The sequence below is a fragment of the Marmota monax genome, unplaced genomic scaffold (genome assembly GCF_021218885.2).
Source record: "Marmota monax isolate L192 unplaced genomic scaffold, Marmota_monax_Labrador192_F-V1.1 WCK01_AAM20220418_F8-fsc00036, whole genome shotgun sequence".
Classification (NCBI taxonomy): Eukaryota; Metazoa; Chordata; class Mammalia; order Rodentia; family Sciuridae; genus Marmota; species Marmota monax.
Genome location: NW_026694491.1, coordinates 566,613 through 589,505, shown reverse-complemented (window position 1 = coordinate 589,505; position 22,893 = coordinate 566,613). Strand labels below are relative to the sequence as shown.

The following is a 22,893-nucleotide window of genomic DNA, read 5'->3' as shown; positions in this document are numbered from 1 at the left end:
CTTTGACTACCTCATTTTGTTACTTTGGTTTGCTTTACCTCTTCTAGATTTTCCTTTCAAATCACTAAAGCAGAAGACGACTACCTATAAGCCAAATGCTACAAAAGTAGAAAAGGAAAAGACAAGTCCCTCTGAAAATCTTTGCTTTGTCCCTCCATCCTTTTATCTGATAGCCAATTCCTGCCTGCCTTGTCTGATGAACAAAGAGTACTACTGTTAAGTATCCAGGGTTTTCACTTTCTTAGCTTTAAAACATCCAAAGCAATAGTTTTCTTGGATGTAGATTTTGATTCAGATCTGAGGCACACGAGTCAAATATCTATACTTTTAAAAGACCTTCAGCTTGATTCTAATGTTCACCAAAGTCTGAGAAACACTGTGCTTGAAGTAAGCCCGCCTGCTGAACTCCCTGAACACTAGTGGGCATCAGATAGTGAAACAGGAAGGTCCAGCATTTCACCATGGGTATAATTTGTTAAACAATCCAGTTTTGTAGACAATTTTATAAAAGTCAAAACCATCTGAAATAAGTAGATTTTATTACCTTTTTCTTTCGCATGAATATCATCACATATGTGTAGATCTAGGTGAGAAATCACTAAATGATGGGAAGTTTCTTTAACATCAAAGTCACTGAACAGTTTAACAATTGCATCATTTAGATCAGGCGCATTTGATGTCTGTGGTGTCTTTACTTGCTGGGTAGATGGGGTTACTGTAGAGCTCTAAAAAAAAGATTCAAAACTACATCATCACCAAATAACATATGTGAACTTGCACAAATAATCAAACCTAAGTATTTTCAGTAATGAACACATGAAAAATAACAATATATTTTCTTTTGTATCCATAATATTTTGTATCTAAAATATTTTCTGAATTATATAAAACTAAAAATTTAAACACTGGAGAACTATACGCAATTTGAGTATGAACCAAATATTTAAGTGAATATTTGAATTATTATAGCTACATATTTATGGCCCTTATTTTAGAAAATAGTAACTATTAAAAGAAGTGAATTTGGGCTGGGGATGTGGCTCAAGCGGTAGCGCGCTCGCCTGGCATGCGTGCGGCCCGGGTTCGATCCTCAGCACCACATACAAACAAAGATGTTATGTCCGCCGAAAACTAAAAAATAAATATTAAAAATTCTCTCTCTCTCTCTCTCTCTCTTTAAAAATAAATAAATAAATAAAGTGAATTTGAAAATTACTTCCAAATACTAAAATAAAACAAATGTAAGCTCTATATACATATTATATATCTTGTAAGAAAAAATATTACTTCTATGTAGAAGCCCTTGGGATATTATTTAGTACTATAAATGTTCTGCTGCCTCTCAAAAAAATACAATATATTCTTTATACTTAGATATATACAGAAACCAAAGAGATAAATGGGTTTGAATTCAAATATTTTTCTCCCTAAAGAGAAAAGGCACACAGTACCAGTGAAGCATAAAGACGGATATGAATCTCTAATTGCCTAAAATAATTATACATGCATAAGTATAATATGAGATTATATATACATAAGAATACTGTAAGACAAGGCCAATTATGTGACTCAATGGTAGAGCACTTGCCTAGCATCCAAAGGCCCCAGGTTCAATCCCCAGCACCGCCAAAAAAAGAATGCTGTGAGATAATCTGCCATAAATCACCAACCAAAAAATATGGAACTTTGATAATAATCAAAATGAAGACCACATTTTAAAAATTAACAACTTTCAAATTATAAGCAACTTAATAATAAAATAATTTATGGAAAATCAAAGTATATATTTAATATATACTTATACATAGTATAGCTATTAAAAACTGATCATGCTGCAAAAGTATTGCATAGGAGCTGGGTTGTGGCTCAGTGGCAGAGTGCTTGCCTCACACACGTGAGGCACTGGGTTCGATCCCAAGCACCGCATAAAAATAAGCAAATATAATAAAGATATATTTTTTTAAAGTATTGCATAGTATACTTAGTAAATGAGAATCTCTTAATAAAAACGGGGCTGAAAGAATTTTTAAAAATAAAAAAATGAAATCTACCTATAAAATTTTAACTAGGGGCTTAAGCAAAACTTTTAAATTAATTGTTAAACTGATTCCAATCAGAAAAATCACTTTTTCTTGTGTTTTTCAAAGCCTTAAAAAACTGGTTTTTATGCCTATGATATACTAATTCTGCAGTACCCCCTTTTCCATACACCCTTGAGCTATATGAATATATGTTCCAAGACATCAGTGGAAGTTTGAAACCTATATAGTATCTAAACTATATACAAGCACTGGACACCACAATAGTTGGTCTGAAAACCTGGACAGCTACTAAGTGACTAACAGGCGGGGAGCTTATGTATCATGGATACCCTGAAGGAAAGAATGATTCATGTCCCAGGCAGGATGAGATAGTATAGGATGAAATTTCATATTACTCAGAAAGGTACACAATTTAAATCTCATGAATTATTTGTTTCTGGAATTTTCCATTAAATATTTTCAGACTGTGGCTAATAAGGGAAGACTACTGTATTTTCACAACATTCTCCAGTACTTCTTTAATCATGTTTTATCTCTTCTCATCAGTACAAATAATGATACAAATTAAAAATACAAAAAATAATCTTCCTACAAGTCTTTTTGCTTAATATGTGGTGAGTTCAGGTTTTTGGATGATAATTTGTAGGGCGTGGGGGATTAGAATGGTCTATAATAAGCTCTTCTGCCTCATGAATAATCTTCAAATCTCTTAACATTGTTCTTTCTCTTTGGGAGAAGCATAAGATGAAACTAAGCAAGTATTAATGATGGAAGATGGCTATCAAGTTATAAAGCTGAGCAAAGGAATACTACTAACTATTTTACTCTCTCATCCACTCTTCTAAATCTCAAAACAATCAGAACATTCTCAAGTATCAATATGACAACTACCACCCAAGAAAGCAACTGTATTGTGATAGAGTTATGTAAATTCACTATGAAATATTACAAAGTGACAGAAGATAATGCTTAAAAAGATGAAGATAGGTGAAAACAATATATTCACTTACTACAACTAGGATAAAAATGCAGATGTCTAGGCAAAAAAAACCTGTTAGGAAATACCTCAAAATGCTAATAACACAAGTTGTTTTGGAGCAGCAGGATTACAGAATTTTCTCTTGTTTTTTAGTTTCCTAATCTGTCTCTCTACTTAGTTTCTAAACCCATATTCCATTTTATATAAACAAAACCACACATTATATAAATAAAAGCTATAATAACATCAACCTTTTATCTATTTGTTTTTAATTACAACCATCATCTCTGTTAGGACAACCTAAGCTATATGAATCTTCATTGTAAACCTTAACAGACTAGTATTGACATGCATGATAATAATCAAAATAAAACATTCTCTTCTACTTCTTTAATTACATTTTCAACTTTAAAATGGCTTTCCTTACCCTCATCTCCTTTAACCAAACCTGCTTTCTTCTTCTAAATTCCCTTTCTGGATAATAGAACTTCCAATTATCACTCTAAAGCCCTCAACTTTTCTCTCCTCCTCATCCTCAACTTATGAAAGACTCTCTTCTCTCTCCAATTATCTGTCTTACTATTTCCTCTTTCAAACAATTACCAAAGGCTCAAGTTCACCTGCTCTAGACTGGCAGTCATTCTCTTCTTTAGCTCACTTTCTATAATGCCACATACCATATTTGATTGTTCTTTCTTTCTTAAAAAAATTCCTTTGGGGCTGGGGATGTGGCTCAAGCGGTAGCGCATACGCCTGGCATGTGTGAGGCCCGGGTTCGATCCTCAGCACCACATACAAAGATGTTGTGTCCGCCAAAAACTAAAAAATAAATATTAAAATTCTCTCTCAAAAAAAAAAAAAAAATTCCTTTGGCTCCTAGATGCCTCTAGGAAAATGTTCAAATTCCTCAACATACATATTTAGTAGGAAAATTTTCTATGCTATAGGCCAATGGTCCGTTCATCAAATTTTTAAAATCAGGTTCACCTGGAGAATTCCTAAGTGAACCACTGGATATATATTATATATTTGGTATGATGATGTAAAGTTCAGCATCAATTCTATATCTACTTATTTGTTCTTATATCTATAAACTCACATAAGTAGGTAAACTAGAATGAAAGGAATTTGGGGTACTGGGTCTATAGTTCACTGGTAGAGTGCCCACCTCGCAAGTGTGAGGCACTGGGCTCGATCCTCAGCACCACATAAAAATAAATAAAGATACTGTGTCCAAGTACAACTAAAATATATTTGAAAAGAGAAAAGAAAAAAAGAAAGTAATTTTGTTTTAGCATTGTGACTAGAGTATTTAAACAATTTTGAGTTAGGTACCAAATGTGAGCTATCCCATAAAGTTATTTCAATAGTCTAATAGCTGAAAATTATTAGATTCTCCTTCCAATTGCTCAAAACAAACAAAAAAACCCCACAAATCACTTTATTTGTTACAATGTCCTTAGAATCATAAGCAGCATTTCAAAATGCCTATCTGTCTTGTTCCCAGAGGGTTTTCCCCCCCCCTTCCTTCCTAGAATAATCCATTTTAGACTGAGGCTGAGTAGAAAGAATGCCTTTCCTTTGTAAAGTAGGATGACAGCAATTATGGAAAGGGAGAATCAGTTTGACATGTAAAAATAAGTATATTCGCAGCCAGGTCAAATATTTTAAAAAGTACATACTGACGTGGAAAGTATGAAACTCCATTTCCTTAAAACATAAAACTTGGAATTGTTAATATATCCTCAGAGGCATGTATACCTCACTCCAAAAACACTGCTCTGGCAACAACAAACTCCTCATCTGATTAGAAAATCCCAATTCTTTAATAATACCATACTTTTATAGATTCTACAGTCTCTTCTGAAATACCTTTCTTTACTGTTGCCATCTCATTAATCTCTTTGTAAAACTTTTCCAAAAAGCAAACAGTTAATTAAAACTAACTTTATTCTTCTATGCCTTCCCTCCTTTATTTCTGCACCTGGACATTTATGTTAAATTATAATATTTGTTTATATTTCACTCCCTCATTATAATCTTAGGTCTTTGAGAGCAGAGTCAGACACTATTTACTTTCACACTGCAATGTTTACCTCTCTGTACCTTATGACATACCAGGAAGGCAGCAAACAACACCAATTTGATAGTCAACAAAAGCCTAAATTATATGCTATTCTCTTATACCAAGCCAGATCAACAAAAGGTCACATAACTAAGATCTATCACTGTTTCCCAAAAGTAGTGTCATAGATGTATGATTTTATAATATTCTACATATTTTTACTAAGAGTAGATATAAAAATTCATTTGTGCTTTTAATAAAATTATCAAAGACACTACCCAATGGAGTTTTCTATGTCCCTTCCTTCTACAAAGATCTTCATGTATTAGCACAAATTTAATACGAGGAAAGTCTAGAAAACATTTTTCTCTTTACACAAACCAATAATACTTATAATTTTTAAGAAAATGATATTTAAAGAAATCGTTGGGGATTTTGTTTTGTTTTGGCAGTACTGGGAACTGGACTCAGGGACACTCTAACACTGAATTACATCTCCAGTCCTTTTTATTTTTTTATTTTGAAACAGGTGCTCTCTAAGTTATTGAGGCAGGCCTCAAACTTGCCAATCCTCCTGCCTCAGCCTCCCAAGTAGATGGGATTACAGGAGTGTGCTTATTTCCTAGTTTTTTGCTCCCAGCTGTTAGAAACCTCTAACAGAAGTTTGTTTTCAACTTCAGCAATTCCCCATAGTTAGTTCTCTGTGGAATCAATTCTCACATACCCTCTCTTGTCTATAATTATGTGAGTTTTATTCCATCATCTTCTGTTACTTAGAAGTTTTAAAACTGTATTTTAATTTCCTAAAAAGTGATATACACCAAACACTTTTATGTCATCAATATCTCCAGTGCTCAATACAGAGCTCCAAACAAATAAGCATAATATACATATTAGTAATATTTACTGTTATCATATAGATATGTATATAAAATTATTGTAAGATATCTGAATAAAGAAGATTCTTGGTCTCAATCTTACAATCCATTTCCTATAAAGAAAACAGCAACTAATCACTCTGATATTTTAAACTATTTATATGTAAAGTAAGTCTTTTCTTGTTAATTTATAGCATACCTGGGTAGGTTCAGGAGCCATACTCTTCCTTTGTTCTGTTGATTTTTCTATTGCTTCACTTAGAGATTTTGCATATTGTACCATAGCCTTCAACTGGGAATCCGTCAAAACCCATAATAAATCATCCAGTATTAGAACTAACTTTGTTGCTATGACATTACAGTCCTTTAACTGTCAGAAAAAAAGATTTATAAAATTAAGCCAAGAATTGTACTGTATTGTACTGTAACTTACAATACACTTACAGTTTTTTTAAAAAAGCTAAGTTTTTTAATTGAATTAAATATAGATATGAATACTTCTTTCATTTAACAAATATTTACTGAGTTCCTATAATATAGAAGGAATATCTCCTAGTGCCAGAGCTAACAGCGGTAACAAAAGACTTACAAATTCCTGTACCTTAACGATACAAGTTCTATAGCACTTACATAAACACATTTATAATTAATAAATCACCCAATTACCTGTATTAAATCAACTAATTCTGGTAGAGAAAGGGGCATTAAGATGAATTAAAAACTAAAGTGCTAGTTTATCCACATTTTACTTTTCTGAATATATATGTTAAACACTATACATTGAGAAATGTTGTCAATTTAATATAATTATTTGTATCTACTCACCCAAAGCCTATATTGTTGAGTCTGTAATTACTGAGCCATGATTAAAAAACGTCATCACTTCCCCATTAAATTTCACCAAAAACCATAGAGGATTCACAACTTCAATATCCTTAAGTAACTATCTTCCCCCATTTAAGTAAATTACCAGTTAAAATTAAAAAGTTTTGGCTACTAATAAGGTTTTTGTTGTATATCTATTGCTGAGCAGGATTCAATAACAACAAAAGTAAAATTACTTTCTTTTCTTTTTTTTATTGTGTTGTTGTTTTCTTTTATGTTTTCATTTTTGCAGAGCTATGGATTGAACTCAGGTACTTGCATATATGCTTGGCAAGTACTTTACCCACCAAGGTAAACCTCCAGCCTAAGAAATGAAACTATAAGGCAGCAAATGTTCAATAAACATGCAGCAACTAAGAAATTTATTCAATTTATCAAAAACAAAATCTTTAAAATTTAAATATTAAGTCTAAAATACGGAGGAATGTTATGATTACACTAACTTTCCACAAATACTGCTTGAGACATTATATCACCTTTTATTTTGCATTGACTTAATATGCTGTTTATAGTATGCCAATAATCTACCTAAGAAGTTATTTAAAATTTCCTGTCAATATTAATAGTTAACAAATGAACAAGGCCCCGGATTTGATCCTCAGCAACACACACACACACACACACACACACACACACAGTTAATCTGGTTGACTTACTCTTCTTTTAAGAGTGACTCTGATTTTTGATTGGTTGGTTATTAATCGAACAGGTGCACACATAATTTCAAGATGTGAACTTTGAGTAGCATCTGCCTCTATTCGAATCATCTGCCAATTTATTTCTTTAAATGTCAAAACCTAAGGAGAACAAAGAGATTAGCTTCACATATTCATGTAAAGAAAATGAGAAAAATGTAGATTTATAAAAATAAAATGTTATCTTCTCAACTAATTTTCATGACATTCTAGAAATATTTATCATGCTGTTTTTATTTTTTAATTGTACATGTCCATAAAATTCAGTAACACACCTTAAAACTGTCAATACTTTTAATCTAAGAAACTTAACAGAGTACAAAAAGCTCTTGAATCATGTGACCAAAAAGCATTCCAATAATACATTTTAATTTTATAAATTTAAAATTCAATTAAGCAGCTGAAAAGTTAATATAGCGCTTGTTAGTTCTTTTTTCTTCTGTTATCTATTCTTTTAGGTATACAGTAGAGTATATTTTGATATATTAAAAGGGCTCATTAATTCTGTGAGGTGACTTATCGTAGTCAAATATTAAAATGTCCATAGTTTATAATTAAAGGATTAAGAATAACAGAAAAAGTAGAAAAATTTAAAAAGGCAAAAAGAGAAAACCCTGATACCAGGTAAATATGGCAAACAAGAGATATATTTTAAATTTATCACTAAAACATTTTTAGAAAAGAGAAAAAAATTCACCTCTCCTCTCTGTGGATCTTGAATACGAGTAAATCTCAAATCTCCATGCTCCCAGTTTGCATTTACACTATAGATCCTTAGCTGAGAAAGTTCAAATGATGCATTGAAGGCCTTTGCTCCAATTCGGATGACAATAGAATTTACAGAAACAGTAATTCCCTCAACAACTTTTTCAGCAAAACCATACTCACTAGAAAAACAAAGCAAAAAAAAAAAAAAAAAAACTACAATGCACTAAAGCCATACACAAAGTATTCTCATACAAGTACATATTTAAAATAACTTCTTTTTATGACAGATGATGTTTATCAATAAAAAAGTATGATTCTTTTCAATGACACCCAAAATTTAAGACATGATGAATTACCTGGCTTTCATAAATCATATTAACCCCAAATCAAATACTCAAAAACCAAGCTACACAAAAAGTATTGTTTTACAATTTTGCTGAAGTCATTCAGTACTTGATGGACTCAAATCAGAAAATTCTCCATTACAGTTGTCTCTCCTTTTTTTCATGTTGGCACCCACAGTCTTTCATAATGTCCAATGTTCCAAAAAGAAAAGGCATTTTTTTTTTGAGATGAGAAATATAAACACTTGTCATTGATAGTGGTCATAAGTCTGGAGTAAGATGTTCAATTCCTCAATAGTTATCAAGTTTCTTTAAGTATATATTAATTGATAATAATATTTATGATTCATAGGCATCTAGTCTTCATGACTGGTGGTTGTCAAAGATTAATCCCTTCAATTCCTTGCCATAGAGGCTGGGTTGCTTCATAAAAGCTTATATATTGAGCACTGAGAAAGTTCAATAGCATTATGATAGTAACTTACCCCCAAAAGTGTCATATCCTCAATATTACCTACTCTGCTTTGTCATTGCAAGTTTTTCAAGGGAAAAGATTTACATGTGGTCATGACAGTTCCCTCTTGGGAAAAGGAATCACTGGGAAGTATCTTAGAGGCTGCAGAGCACAAGACATGTTTAAATATATTCTCTTGTTTCTTAAATTGTCCTTACAGTATTGGTTTGATTTTGCTCTTTGTTTTGCTTTTCAAATGAATATTTTATGAATGTCTCATGCCTTTTGGCTGCACACTCAATAATGTGTGCATGGTAAGACTCACAGAGCAGAGAAGTGTTATTTTTTATTAGACTGTATCACTAGGGTGATGCAAACTCACAATTTTTCTTTCTTCCTTTCTTTCTGTCCTTTTAGTCATTTCCTCCTGCTTTCCTTCCTCCCACAAGCCAGTCTTCCTAGAAAGGAATATTCTAGACTTCTGAGGGTTGGGGATTACAACTCAGTGGTAGGATGCTTGCCTAGCATGCTTGAAGCCCTGGGTTCAATCCCACACACCATCAAAATAAATGAATAAATGAATATAAAAAAGAAAGTTTAAGGGGCTGGAGATGTGGCTCTAGTGTTAGTGTGCTCGCCTGGCATGTATGAGGCACTGGGTTCAATCCTCAGCACCACAATAAAATAAAATAAAGATACTGTGTCCACCTAAAACTACAAAATTAATATTAAAAAATAAAAAAGAAAGTTTAAAAAAATAACTTACACTATTCTACCATTCATTTTTTGTTTAAAAAAACAAATTTGACTTGTTAAAACAATAATCTAGACTAGCTACAGTTTAGCTATAAAATGTTCTCAAAATGTCAAAGATTTTAAAAATTGAAAGGTACTCGAAATTACTTTATTAATAATCAATATTCATACCTATTTAATCTCAAAAAGTTTTAGTCAATTAGCATCTATAAGTAAGAGCTAAATTCTTAACATGAAGGCTACTAAGTTTAACAGGAATATGATCAGAAAAAAAATTTGTATTTTCTAGTTCAATTCAACAAATATTTATTTGTCCCATGTAAATGATCCTGAGACATAAAGAAAACCAAAATTCAGCTGTAGCATTACAGGGATCACAAGTTAATAGAGAGGAGAAAACATATATACTAGTTTCTGATAGTCTGCAATCAAGAGTTTTTAAAAAGTAATCATCAGAATACTTGTTGGGAGAGAGATTACTTACATAACTAGGGAGAAGAACCATTTGTCCATAGGAAGAAATACAACAGAAGGGAAATCTTAGAATAGAGAAAAGCATGAGCAAAGACACAGAGAAGTAAGACAGTAAAGGTCAGATTTCAAGAACGTAATTAGTATAGCATAACTGCGACTCAGACTATGACTGCATTTTGGCAGAAGGGGTGGTAGAAATTTGCCCAATTAGCAGCTTATTTCATCAATATGCCCATCATTTATAATTTTATATCTCTATCCAGATCTCTTACTATGACTTCAGTAAAATTCAAATTGTCCATCAAATCTCTCCACCTGGCTGTCTCACACACATTACAAACACAACATATCTAAAAGAGAGCCCATCATCTAAAACCCTCCCCATATCTACTACTGCTCTTCTTCTTGACTTGCTATCTTAATGAATAAGTAAATTACTTTTCAAGCCTCAGGGGACTTTTTTTCCTTTTCCTTTTTATTTTTGAGACAGGTGTTTGCTATGTTGCCCAGAACTAGTCTCAAACATTCGGACACAGGTGATTCTCCTGTCTCAGTCTCCCAAGTAGCTAGGACTACAGGCATACACCACCATACCCAGTTAGATAACACATCTTTTAAATAAAGTAACACTTTTGGGGCTGGGGCTGTAGCTCAGCAGCAGAGCACTTGCCTAGTGTGCGTGAGGCACTGGGTTTAATCCTCAGCACCACATAAAAATAAATAAATAAAAATAAAGATGTGTGTCTTTCTACAACTAAAAAAAAAATTTAAATATAACTATCACAGAATTACTGATAATAGTAGTAGATTATCATTAATAAATATTGAGGCTCTGAGCCTCAATTTCTTCATCTGTAAAATAAAAACAATACCTGCTCAAAAAATTGCTATTACCTTAGGTGAAATGATGCAAATATGGTAATTTACACACTCATTGGCTTGTCTGAGGTAATTCTGTTATAAAACAAAGTGTTCGTCTACTGAGTTTAGAAAATTGAGAAATAAACAATGAGAACTCATCAGCATCTAAGAACTTCTTTTATCCTAAGGACAAATATTGGTTACTTAAGATAGAAATATTCTTAAGAGTTAGAAAAAAATACTTTTGTAATAATTATGTGGGAATATCCTTTTGGAATAATCCAACCTTACCTGTTCTATATATATTTTAATGCTGGTATTGAACCCAGGGTCTTAAGTCATGTGTTCTGCAACCCAGCTACAACCCCAGTCTGAACTGTTTTTTTTTAGGTGTAGATGGACACAACAATATGCCTTTATTTTTATGTGGTGCTGAGGATCGAACTCGGGTCCCACCCGTGCTAGGAGAGCGCTCTACAAAATGAGCCACAATCCCAGCCCTGAACTATAACATTTTTAAATGTACACAGAATTAGAACACATGGGGATGGTGGTATAACTCAGTGAAAGAGTACATGCCTAGCAAGCATGAACGCCTGGATTTAATCCCTAACACCAAAAATAAGTAAATAAATAAGTTGCAATCCATATTGTAGAATCCACTGTCAAAAGGACGAAGACTGAATCAATGACTAAAGTTTATTTTTTTAGTAGACACAGGGGATTGAACCCAGGGGCACTTATATGAGCCAAATCCCCAGCCTTATTTTTATTTTGAGACAGGGTCTCATTAAATTGTTTAGGGCCTCACTAAGTTGCTGAAGCTAGTCTTGAACTTTCTATCCTCCTGCCTGAACCTCCCAATTAACATAGTGTGCCACAGTGCTAGCTAAAGTCTATACTTTTTAGGTTATGCTAAAATTCAATAAAATTTGAAAGATAGAATTCTAGCTTACAAATAGGTCTCTTCACAGTTTGAACATTTCTCAACTTAAAAAGTTTACTAGACTTTGGGGGGGCTTGGGTTGTGGCTCAGCGGTAGAGCGCTTGTCCATCACGTGCGAGGCCCTGGGTTCGATCCTCAGCACCACATAAGAATAAACAAAATAAAGGTATTGTGTCCAACTACTTCTAAAAAATAAATATTTAAAAAATTATTTTAAAAAGTTTACTAGACTTTGTATTAAACTTTGTAGAAATTACTCTGAGTAACATTATCAGTCTACATAGGGAAGGGCCAGTCTGTTTCTCTTTTTTTAATCTCTTAGCTAGAAAGAAAAGGATCAGTGTTGCCCTACATTACATGCTTACAGGGACTGTTGAAAATACATATTCAATATTTATATTTTTTGGTGGTATGGGAGATGGAACACAAGGGTATTCTACCACTGAGTTATATCTCTGATCCTTTTTTTTTTTTTTTTTGACACAAGGTGTCACTAAGTTGCCCAGAATAGCCTTGAACTTGCAATCCTTCTGCCTCAACATCTTGAATCGCTGAGACTACTGGCAGTGACACTGCACTAGGTTTTAAAAAACAAACAAACATATTTTTGATACTCATTCCAGACCTAATGGATCAAAATTTCAAGAGAAGGAACTTTAAAGACTCTGATGACTTAATATGCACCCAACCAGTTGTTACAATCAGGCAAGTCTGGAAGACACCAAAATAGATTAACCATACTGCCAGACTTTGTATTAATGTCAAAATATAAGGATAGGGTTGGGGTTGTGGCTCAGTGGTAGTGCGCTTGCCTAGCATGAGTGAGGCACTGGGTTTGATTCTCAGCACCACATACAAATAAATAAAACAAAGGTCCATCAACAACTAATTAAAAAATATATATGTAAGGATAATTACCATATGATTAAAAAGCCAAAATAATAATTTATTGATATTATAAATCCATAAATTAGGAAGAACTACACTAAGTGCACAAGAACAAAATGATTCACTTCTGCCATGTTTAATTAAAATAAGTCTTTAATATAAATTTTCAATTTTCTTCTTTCAGTAACTAAATCATTTCTACTTTTTCTCCAATTCTGACAAGCCAATCTGAAGACCAATTACTCAATTACACTTGAAATCACAATCTAATCTTTAAAATCTCAAGTTGCTAGATGAAGCACAAATTAAAAACAAGTTAATGTGAAAGTTCTTTTCTCTGTCACCTGTAGTCCAAACATAAAACCATACATTTGATAAATACCGTATGGCCTTCAGTCAACTCTTAGCAGCAGAAGAATCATCATTAGATTCCCATATGAAAAGATATTGATCAGACTGTAGATATTCTCAAAGAATGCACTAATATAAAGGTGGTTCAACCTTTGTAAAACAGAAATGAGTGAGGGTGTCTACGTGCACCACATTCATTTAAAGAATTTTATCAATAGCTTTACACAGCACTGAGAATACTAGATGTTCAGGGTTGCCATGTCACACAACTTCAGGAAGCAGATTACATTAAAATACATGTGGGCATTTCCTGTGAATCCAAAAATAATGCAGAAATCCTGCCTGGAAATGATGTAAAGCACAAATTCCGAATTTATTTTAATTTTTTATTTTCCAGTGTTGAGGATCAAATCCAGAGCCTTGTATATGCCAGACAAGACTATTCTACTGAGTTACATCCCCAGCCTGATCCAAGTGTTCAGTGTAAAAAAACAAACAAGTAAGTTTTTGAAGAACAATTTTAATTTTTCAAAAAGGTTTTACAAATTGGTCCTCATGCTCCCACCTCATTAGCACCTAACTTTCATCTTTCGAAATCCAACCTGTGGAAAGTGTGAACATTTTATATTTAATGAATTAAATATAAAAGGTCTGTAATTTATTAAGATACCACTAATCTTTTAAAGTTTCATTGATAAGAAATGATAATGCAGAGAAATTATAGTACCCCATTATCTGAAAGAAATATATTCCATGACTCCCCCACAATGAATGCCTGAAATCATGAATAGTACTGAACCTATACACTATGTCTTTCCAATACATCCATACCTAAGATAAAGTTTCATTTCTAACTTAAGCAACAATATCTAACAACAAAATATCTAATAACAAAATATCTAATAATAATAATAAAATATCTAATAACAAAACAGAAAAAATGTCTCTCAAAATGCCTTACTATATTGTACTCACCTTTTTGTGATAATGTGAGATGATATAATGCATATGTCATGAGATAAGATAAGGCGAATGACTTGGGCATTGTGACTTAACCTCTTAACCCGCATCTTTTTCTTTTTTCTTTTCTTTTTTTTTTTTTTTTTTGATACTGGGGATTGAATACAGGGCTGCTTAACAACTCAGCTACATTTTTAAAAATTTTTCAGACAAGGACTCACTCAGTTGCTTAGGGCCTCACTAAGTTGTTAAGGCTACCCCCAAACTTACAATCCTCCTGCTTCATTTGAACACAGCACTGTGATACCTTGACCATGGATCTAATAACTCAAGACAGCTACCAAGTAACAAATGGGTGGGCAGCAGGGGAGGGGTACATTGGACAAAAGGATAACTCACATTTCCATTGGAGGCATCAAGATTTCATGCTATTCATAATGGTGTAGAATTTAAAACTTATGAATTATTTGTTTCTGTAAATTTCCATTTAATATTTTCAGGCTATAGTTGACCATGGGTAACTAAAGCCACAGAAAACTGCTGTATTCAGAAAATAAGAAATTATGTCATTTATAGAATGCCTAAGCTCTTCTGCTTCCATTTTCTGCAGATGTTCTGCCTTGGATAATCATTAGTACTTAATAGTAAGGAAATCAAGATGAGTCCAAAAAGCTAAAAATCAGCTGCTACTTTTGCAATGTATACAACTAAATCTGTAAGATATTTGATGGGAGAAGTGACTATAGTAGGGCTTTTGAGATTAAGAGATTTTATTTTATGTTCTGATACTGCAGATAACAGAACCAACTAATGAAAAGAACTCACTTTGATAGTCACAAATATTAATGGAAATAGCTCACCTTTGTCCTGAAGCAGTTGCTATTGGTGATGGGCCATTAGGGGCTCTTGGTTCTTCACATGTACTCATTTCCATTATCACTTTATCTAGAGACTGGTAAGCATGTTAAAAATGTAAACAAAATATTAGATATTTTCTTTGTTTTATGAAAGTATTATTTTATTATTTTCTCTTTCATTTCTTTGAGAGCAAATTAAACAGTAAATGAAGAAAGTCTTAAGTAACACTAAAATTCTAAAAAAACAAATATCAGAAAGGAAAACAAAGTATTCAGTCCTATCTCAAGGCATTTATCTAGTGGAAAAGTTGTGAATATTCTATAAGTACAGGAGAAAAACAATCAGAAGTAGCCACTAACTGATGAGGACATCAGAATTTATGAACACATAATCTCTAAACCCAGATGTATGTGCTAGAGTTGTGGCTCAGTGGTAGAGAACTTGCCTAGCATGCATGAGGCAATGGGTTCGATCCCCAGCACCACATAAAAAAACTAAATAAACAAAATAAAGATACTGTGTTCATCTACAACTAAAAATTTTTAAAACACAGGTATATTATTAGTTGATAAATTAATTACATAGTAATGAATAGAACTGAACCACCCATAAAGGGCTTATAGCTATCTGAGACATAACTAATCAAAGTATGAAGTAAGTAAAAAATAAGAAAAAATAAATAATCCCATATGAAAAAAGTTCTTTCCCAGAGTTTTTTCTTCTACCCCCTTGAATAAAGAGCAAACATTGTTAGTAGTCATCATTAACCACTTTGGTCATTCTCATTCTCTATTTTATATGCAACATTTATCATTATCTGAACTTAAATCTTATTTTATTGTGTACTCATTCAGTTGGTCACCTCTTTTAAAATATAAGTTCCCTCAGGGCACAAAACAGATGCTTAATAAATATTTATGATAACCAAAGCAATCCTTAGCAAAAAAAAGTGAAACAGGAGGCATCACAATACCAAACCCTAAATTATACTACAGAGCTATAAGAACAAAAATGCATGGTTTTGGCACCAAAACACACATGTAGACCAATGGTACAGAATAGAAAACACAGAGACAAACCCATATAAATACAATTACCTCACATAAACAAAGGCACCATAAAAATACAATAAGGAAAAAAAAGCCTCTTCAACAAACAGTACTGGGAAAACCGGAAATCCATATGTAGCAAAATGAAATTAAACCCCTGTATCTCTCACCCTGCACACTCACAGTGGATCAAATACCTAGGAATTAGACTAGAAACCCTGAACCTAATTAAACAAAACGCAGGCCCAAATCTACATCATGTCAACTTAGGAAGTGACTTCCTAAACAAAAACTTTACTCTGAAAGCACAAGAAGTAAAATCAAGAATCAACAAATGGGATGGAATCAAACTAAATATCTTCTTCACAGCAAAGGAAGCAATCAAGAATGTGAAAAGAGGGCTGGGGATGTGGCTCAAGTGGTAGCGCGCTCGCCTGGCATGCGTGCAACCCGGGTTCAATCCTCAGCACCACATACAAAGATGTTGTGTCCGCCAAAAACTAAAAAAAATAAATAAATATTTTTTAAAAAATCTCTCTCTTTCTTTCTCTCTCTCTCTTTAAAAAAATAAAATATAAGAGTAACAATAAATATTAGTGAGGTTGTTGAAAAAGGTACACTTATACATTGCGAAGTGGTGCAACCACTCTGGAAAACAGTATGAAGTTTCCTCAGAAAACCTGAAATGGAACCACCATTTGACCCCGTTATCCCACTCCACAGTTGTATACCCAAAGGACTTAAAATGAGCATATTACAATGACACAGCCACATCAATGTTCACAGCAGTTCAATTCATAATAGCTAAGTTATGGAACCAACCTATGTGCCCTTCAACAGTTGAATAGATAAAGAAAATGTGGTGTCTAATCACAATGGAATGTTACTCAGCCATAAAGAAGAATGAAATGATGGCATTTGCCAGTAAATGAATGAAACTGGAGAGTATCATGCTAAGTGAAATAAGCCAATCCCAAAAAAACAAAGGCTGAATGTTCTCTCTGATATGTGGATGCTTACTAACAATGCAGGGGTAGTGGTGGTGGTGGTGGTGGGGTCACCATATTGAACAGGGGGGAAATGGGGGGAAGAAAAGGTGGATGAGAATGGGAAAGACAGTAGAATGAATTGGATATCACTGTCCTATGTGCAGATATGATTATACAACCAATGTAATTCTACATTATGTATAACCAGAAGAATGACAAGTTATACTACATATATGTATAATATTTATGGAACTGTGGGTATAACTAACTGGTAGTACAAGCTTAGCAGGCTCAAGGTTCTGGATTCAATCTCTACCATTGGAAAAAAATTACAGAATAAATTAATAAATGATGAAAAAATAAATTTTCTTCAAAAAACAAAGATATTAAAGAATGCATTACTTAATTTACTAGATCAGTAAACCTAAACACACAGAAAGATCTGGATTACATGTTATTAAAAGAAGAATTTCACAGTATGTCAATAGTTAAATGATGCTATAAAATATACCAATTCATATGGAACCAGTCCAAATGTCCATTGATAGATGCATGGATAAAGAAAATGTGATATATATTCAAAATGGAGTTTGATTTAGCCATAAAGAAGAATGAAATTATGGGACTGGCTAGTAAATGAATGGAACTGGAGAATATTGTGCCAAGTGAAATAAGCCAGACCCAGAAAGTCAAGGATCAAATAGTTCTCTCATATACACTAGACCAAAATAAGTTTAAAAAAATTTAAAAAGTAGGAGTGTGGGGAAATCACATGAAAATAGGACATCAGTGGAGTAGAGGAAAGGGATTAAGGAAGAAAGGAAAGATGGGAAAAGGGAGGAAGAGTCCAATGAAACTATCCAAACTATCCTATGTAAATCAAAAATGCTCTCTGTTCACAGTAGACTCTACATACATATGTGAATATACCACAATGGATTTCACCTTTATGTATATCTATAATGTATTTTTTAACTATAAATAAATAGAAATAAATTCCCAATAAAGTAGGGAAAAGAAAACAGGGGAGGGAGAAAAGAAGGAAAAGGATAGGTATTAGGAACTGAATTGGAACAAATAATATTTCATGCTTGTATAATTTAGTAAAAATGAACCCCAATATTATGTATAACCAAAAAGCACTTAAATTTTTTAAAAATATACCAATAATCGAGGGAGAGGAAGATGGCGGCGAGGGGAGTGCATTGCCCCCGTGTGCTGCTTCACTGTGTGGGAGTATGACAAGTCAGGACGGCTAAAGGATATCTTGTTAGGAATTTCCAGCAATAGTGGGGTGCTCCGGAACCTGGAGGAAGGATTTCCATCGCACGAGGATCGGCTACGGGGACTCAAACGCGAGAGGTTTGTCGCACGGAGGGTAACACTGCTTATTCAGCAAATCGCCCCGCGGCTAGAGTCTGCAGCGTGCGCTGGGATAGAGACGCAGGGTTACAGCGCTGCAGTTTCTGCCAGCCACGCAAGCACCATACTCAGGGCTGAATTCTGGGTTCGAGACGGGGGAAGGAAGCGGTCCATCTCGGTTCTCCACACCGGTCAGACCACAGAGGAGGCCAACAGCCACCATGTTGGTAAACTGACGTCACCATCCCTGTTTTCGACTGACCGCAGCTCATTCAGCCATAGAACAGGTAATTTCAGGCTTCAATTCGCCTGCGGCTTGCAGACAGATTGCTAGGGTTCAGCGCCTGGGTGCTTCTTAGAATCTGATCTTATCGGAGCGAACACCGAGCGCGGGGCGGCCGAGTTCCGGCTCCCGGAACCGTCCCGGAACTGCCCTGGCCCAGGGCTGCGGAGCCTGCGGAGGCTGCTTCTTGGACCCTGCTACTATCAGAGCATACACCAAGCACTAAGCAGCCGAATTCCGGCTCCCGGAACTGAGCCCGCGGGGACTGCTTCTTGGAGCTTACACTTATAGGAGCTTACACCGAGCACGGAGCGGCCGAGTTCTGGCTCCCGGAACTTCCCTGGACCGGGGCTAGGATCCCGCGGAAACTGCGTCTCGGTCTGGGTTGTGCTGAGGGCCGGTCAGGACTCACCCGTTGTTTTGGTTGCCCGGCAAGGGGAACGAAATGATGCCATTCGCATAGGATACCAACATGGCAGAGATCTGATGTCAGCAGAAAGCGGCGGAGGAGAGAACTTCATCAATACCAGCGGTGACATAAGCAATTGGTCTCCTGGTAGGGGGGGTGAGGCACAGTCACCCGAGTCTCCTCAATTTGTCCTCGAGCCAGAGGGGAGGAGCCGGGCCGCCGCCAGCGCCCGGAGCAGGCCCAGCGGCTCGCCAGCTTGGTGACCGCGTGACCCCAATTGGAGAGGGGGCGGAGAGGAGCCGCCACCTACACCCGCAAGGCGGGGGTACCTGCGACCCAGTGGTACATGGGCGTGGTAGGAGGGGCAGGGCAGAGCCGCCCTTCGCGCTTGCAAGGTAAACAGACCTGTGACAGCCTGGCGGGTCAGGCCCAGTGGCCTGCCAGTGTGGTACACACGTCACCCCAACTGGAGTAGGGGCAGAGCAGATCCTTCTCCCACGCCCGGATCAGGCCCTACCGGTGTGGTGGTCACGTGACCCCAATTGGAGTGGGGGTGGAGCGGAACCGCCACCCGTGCCCGCAGGGTGAGCAGACCAGTGATCAACCTGCAGATCAGGCCCAGGGGTCCGCAGGCGTGGTAGGAGGGGCAGGGCAGATCCGCCGCCTGCGCCTCCAAGGTAGGCAGACCTACAACAGACCGGCGAATCGGGCCCAGGAGCCTGCCGGCGTGGTACAAACACCACCCTAATTGGAGTAGTGACAGAGCAGTGTCGCCGCCCGTGCCAGGAACAGGCCCAGCGTCCAGCAGGCGGGGTAGTCACGACACCCCAATTGGAGTAGGGGCAGAGCAGAGCCTCCACCCGTGCCCGAAAGGTGGGCAGATCTGCGACCGACCAGCAGGACAGGACCAGTGGCCTGCTGGTACGACAGACACGTCACCCCATTTGGAGTAGGGGCAGAGTAGAGCCGCCACCCGCGCCTGCAGGGTAGGCAAACCTGCAAACGACCGGCGGATCAGGCCCGGTGGCCTGCCGGCGTGGTACACTCGTCACCCCAATTGGAGTAGGGGCAGAACAGAGCCGCCGCCACCTCCCAGAACAGGCCCAGTGACCTGCCGGCGTGGTAGCCACGACACCCCAATTGGAATAAGGAGAGAGCAGAGCCGCCGCCCGCGCCTGCAGGAAAGATACGCAAGCAGTATGAAAAGATAAGGAAAGAAAGGACCACAAGCAATGCAGGTCAACGCAACTTTAGAAGAGGTAACAGCTGCAGCAGATGGAATGTCAGATAAAGAATTCAGGATATACATGCTTCAGATGATCTGGAGTGTCAAGGAAGACATTAAACAGCAAAATCAGACAATGAAAGATCACTTCGACAACGAATTACGCAAACAAATCCAGGAAGCAAAGGATCAACTATACAGGGAGATAGAGGTTATAAAAAACAAGCAATCAGAAATCCTAGAAATGCAGGAAGTAATAAACCAACTTAAAAACTCAATGGAGAATACTACCAGCAGAGTAGAACACTTAGAAGATAGAACATCAGACAATGAAGACAAAGTATTTCAACTTGAAAAGAACATAGACAGCTCAGCAAGACTGTTAAGAAACCATGAGCAGAACATCCAAGAAATATGGGATAACATCAAGAGACCAAACTTAAGAGTCATTGGGATACAGGAAGGTACAGAACTCCAAACCAAAGGAATGAGCAATCTATTCAATGAAATAATACGAGAAAACTTCCCATACTTGAAGAATGAAACAGAATCCCAAATCCTAGAAGCCTACAGGACGCCGAATGTGCAAAATCATAAGAGATCCACACCTAGACACATTGTAATGAAGATGCCCAACATACAGAATAAGGAGAGAATTTTAAAAGCTACAAGAGAAAGGAAGCAGATCACATTTAGGGGTAAGCCAATCAGGATAACAGCTGATCTTTCAACACAGACTCTGAAAGCTAGAAGATCCTGGAATAACATATTTCAAACACTGAAAGAAAATGGGTTCCAACCAAGAATTGTGTATCCAGCGAAATTAAGCTTCAGGATGGAGGATGAAATTAAAACCTTCCACGATAAACAAAAGTTTAAAGAATTCGCAGCTAGAAAACCATCTCTTCAAAACATCCTCGCCAAAGCATTACAGGAAGAGGAAATGGAAAATAACAATGAAAACCAACAGTGGGAGGTAGGACAGTAAAGGGGGGGGGGAAATAATCAAAGAGGAAAACAAACAATGTTTAGTAACAGAAATAAACAAATATGGCTGGAAGAACAACCCATATCTCAATAATAACCCTAAATGTTAATGCCTTAAACTCACCAATCAAGAGACACAGGCTAGTAGAATGGATCACAAAACAAGACCCAACAATATGCTGCCTACAGGAGACGCATTTGATAGGAAAAGACATACATAGGCTGAAGGTGAAAGGTTGGGAAAAATCATATCACTCATATGGACTTCGGAAACAAGCAGGAGTATCCATACTCATATCAAATAAAATAGATTTCAAGCCAAAGTTAATCAAAAGGGATAAAGAGGGACACTACATACTGCTCAAGGGAACCATACACCAACAAGAAATAACAATCATAAATATATATGCCCCAAACAATGGTGCAGCTATGTTCATCAAACAAACTCTTCTCAAGTTCAAGAGTCTAATAGACCACCATACAATAATCATGGGAGACTTCAACACACCTCTATCACCACTGGACAGATCTTCCAAACAAAAGTTGAATAAGGAAACTATAGAACTCAATAACACAATTAATAACCTAGACTTAATTGACATATATAGAATATACCACCCAACATCAAGCAGTTACACTTTTTTCTCAGCAGCACATGGATCCTTCTCAAAAACAGATCATATATTATGTCACAGGGAAACTCTTAGACAATACAAAGGAGTAGAGATAATACCATAGATCCTATCTGATCATAATGGAATGGAACTGAAAATCAACGATAAAAGAAGGAAGGAAAAAGAATACATCACTTGGAGAATGAACAATAGGTTACTGAATGATCAATGGGTTATAGAAGACATCAAGGAAGAAATTAAAAAATTCTTAGAGATTAATGAAAACACAGACACAACATATCGGAATCTATGGGACACACTGAAAGCAGTTCTAAGAGGAAAATTCATTGCTTGGAGTTCATTCCTTAAAAAAAGAAAAAACCAACAAATAAATGATCTCATACTTCATCTCAAAATCCTAGAAAAAGAAGAGCAAAACAACAGCAAAAGAAGTAGAAGGCAAGAAATAATTAAAATCAGAGCTGAAATTAATGAAATCGAAACAAAAGAAACAATTGAAAAAATTGACAAAACTAAAAGTTGGTTCTTTGAAAAAATAAACAAAATCGACAGACCCTTAGCCATGCTAGCGAAGAGAAGAAGAGAGAGAACTCAAATTACTAACATACGGGATGAAAGAGGCAATATCACAACAGACACTTCAGAAATACAGAAGATAATCAAAAATTATTTTGAATCCTTATACTCCAATAAATTAGAAGATAGTGAAGGCATAGATAAATTTCTTAAGTCATATGATCTGCCCAGATTGAGTCAGGAGGATATAGACAACCTAAACAGACCAATATCAATTGAGGAAATAGAAGAAAC

At 35.8% G+C, this 22,893-nt stretch overlaps 1 protein-coding gene across 3 annotated transcripts in view; it reads right to left on the bottom strand.

Moving 5' to 3' along the window:
• Bltp3b (bridge-like lipid transfer protein family member 3B) overlaps positions 1–22,893 on the bottom strand; it is a 99,777-nt gene that overhangs the window by 41,152 nt on the left and 35,732 nt on the right. For all 3 annotated transcript variants that reach the window (XM_046419334.2, XM_046419333.2, XM_046419335.2), the window contains 5 exons: positions 15,147–15,238; positions 8,242–8,431; positions 7,506–7,646; positions 6,164–6,334; positions 545–725 (listed from right to left, as the gene is read on the bottom strand). In XM_046419334.2, coding sequence (XP_046275290.1) covers positions 545–725; positions 6,164–6,334; positions 7,506–7,646; positions 8,242–8,431; positions 15,147–15,238 — 775 coding nt within the window. The remainder of the gene's footprint in view (positions 1–544; positions 726–6,163; positions 6,335–7,505; positions 7,647–8,241; positions 8,432–15,146; positions 15,239–22,893) is intronic.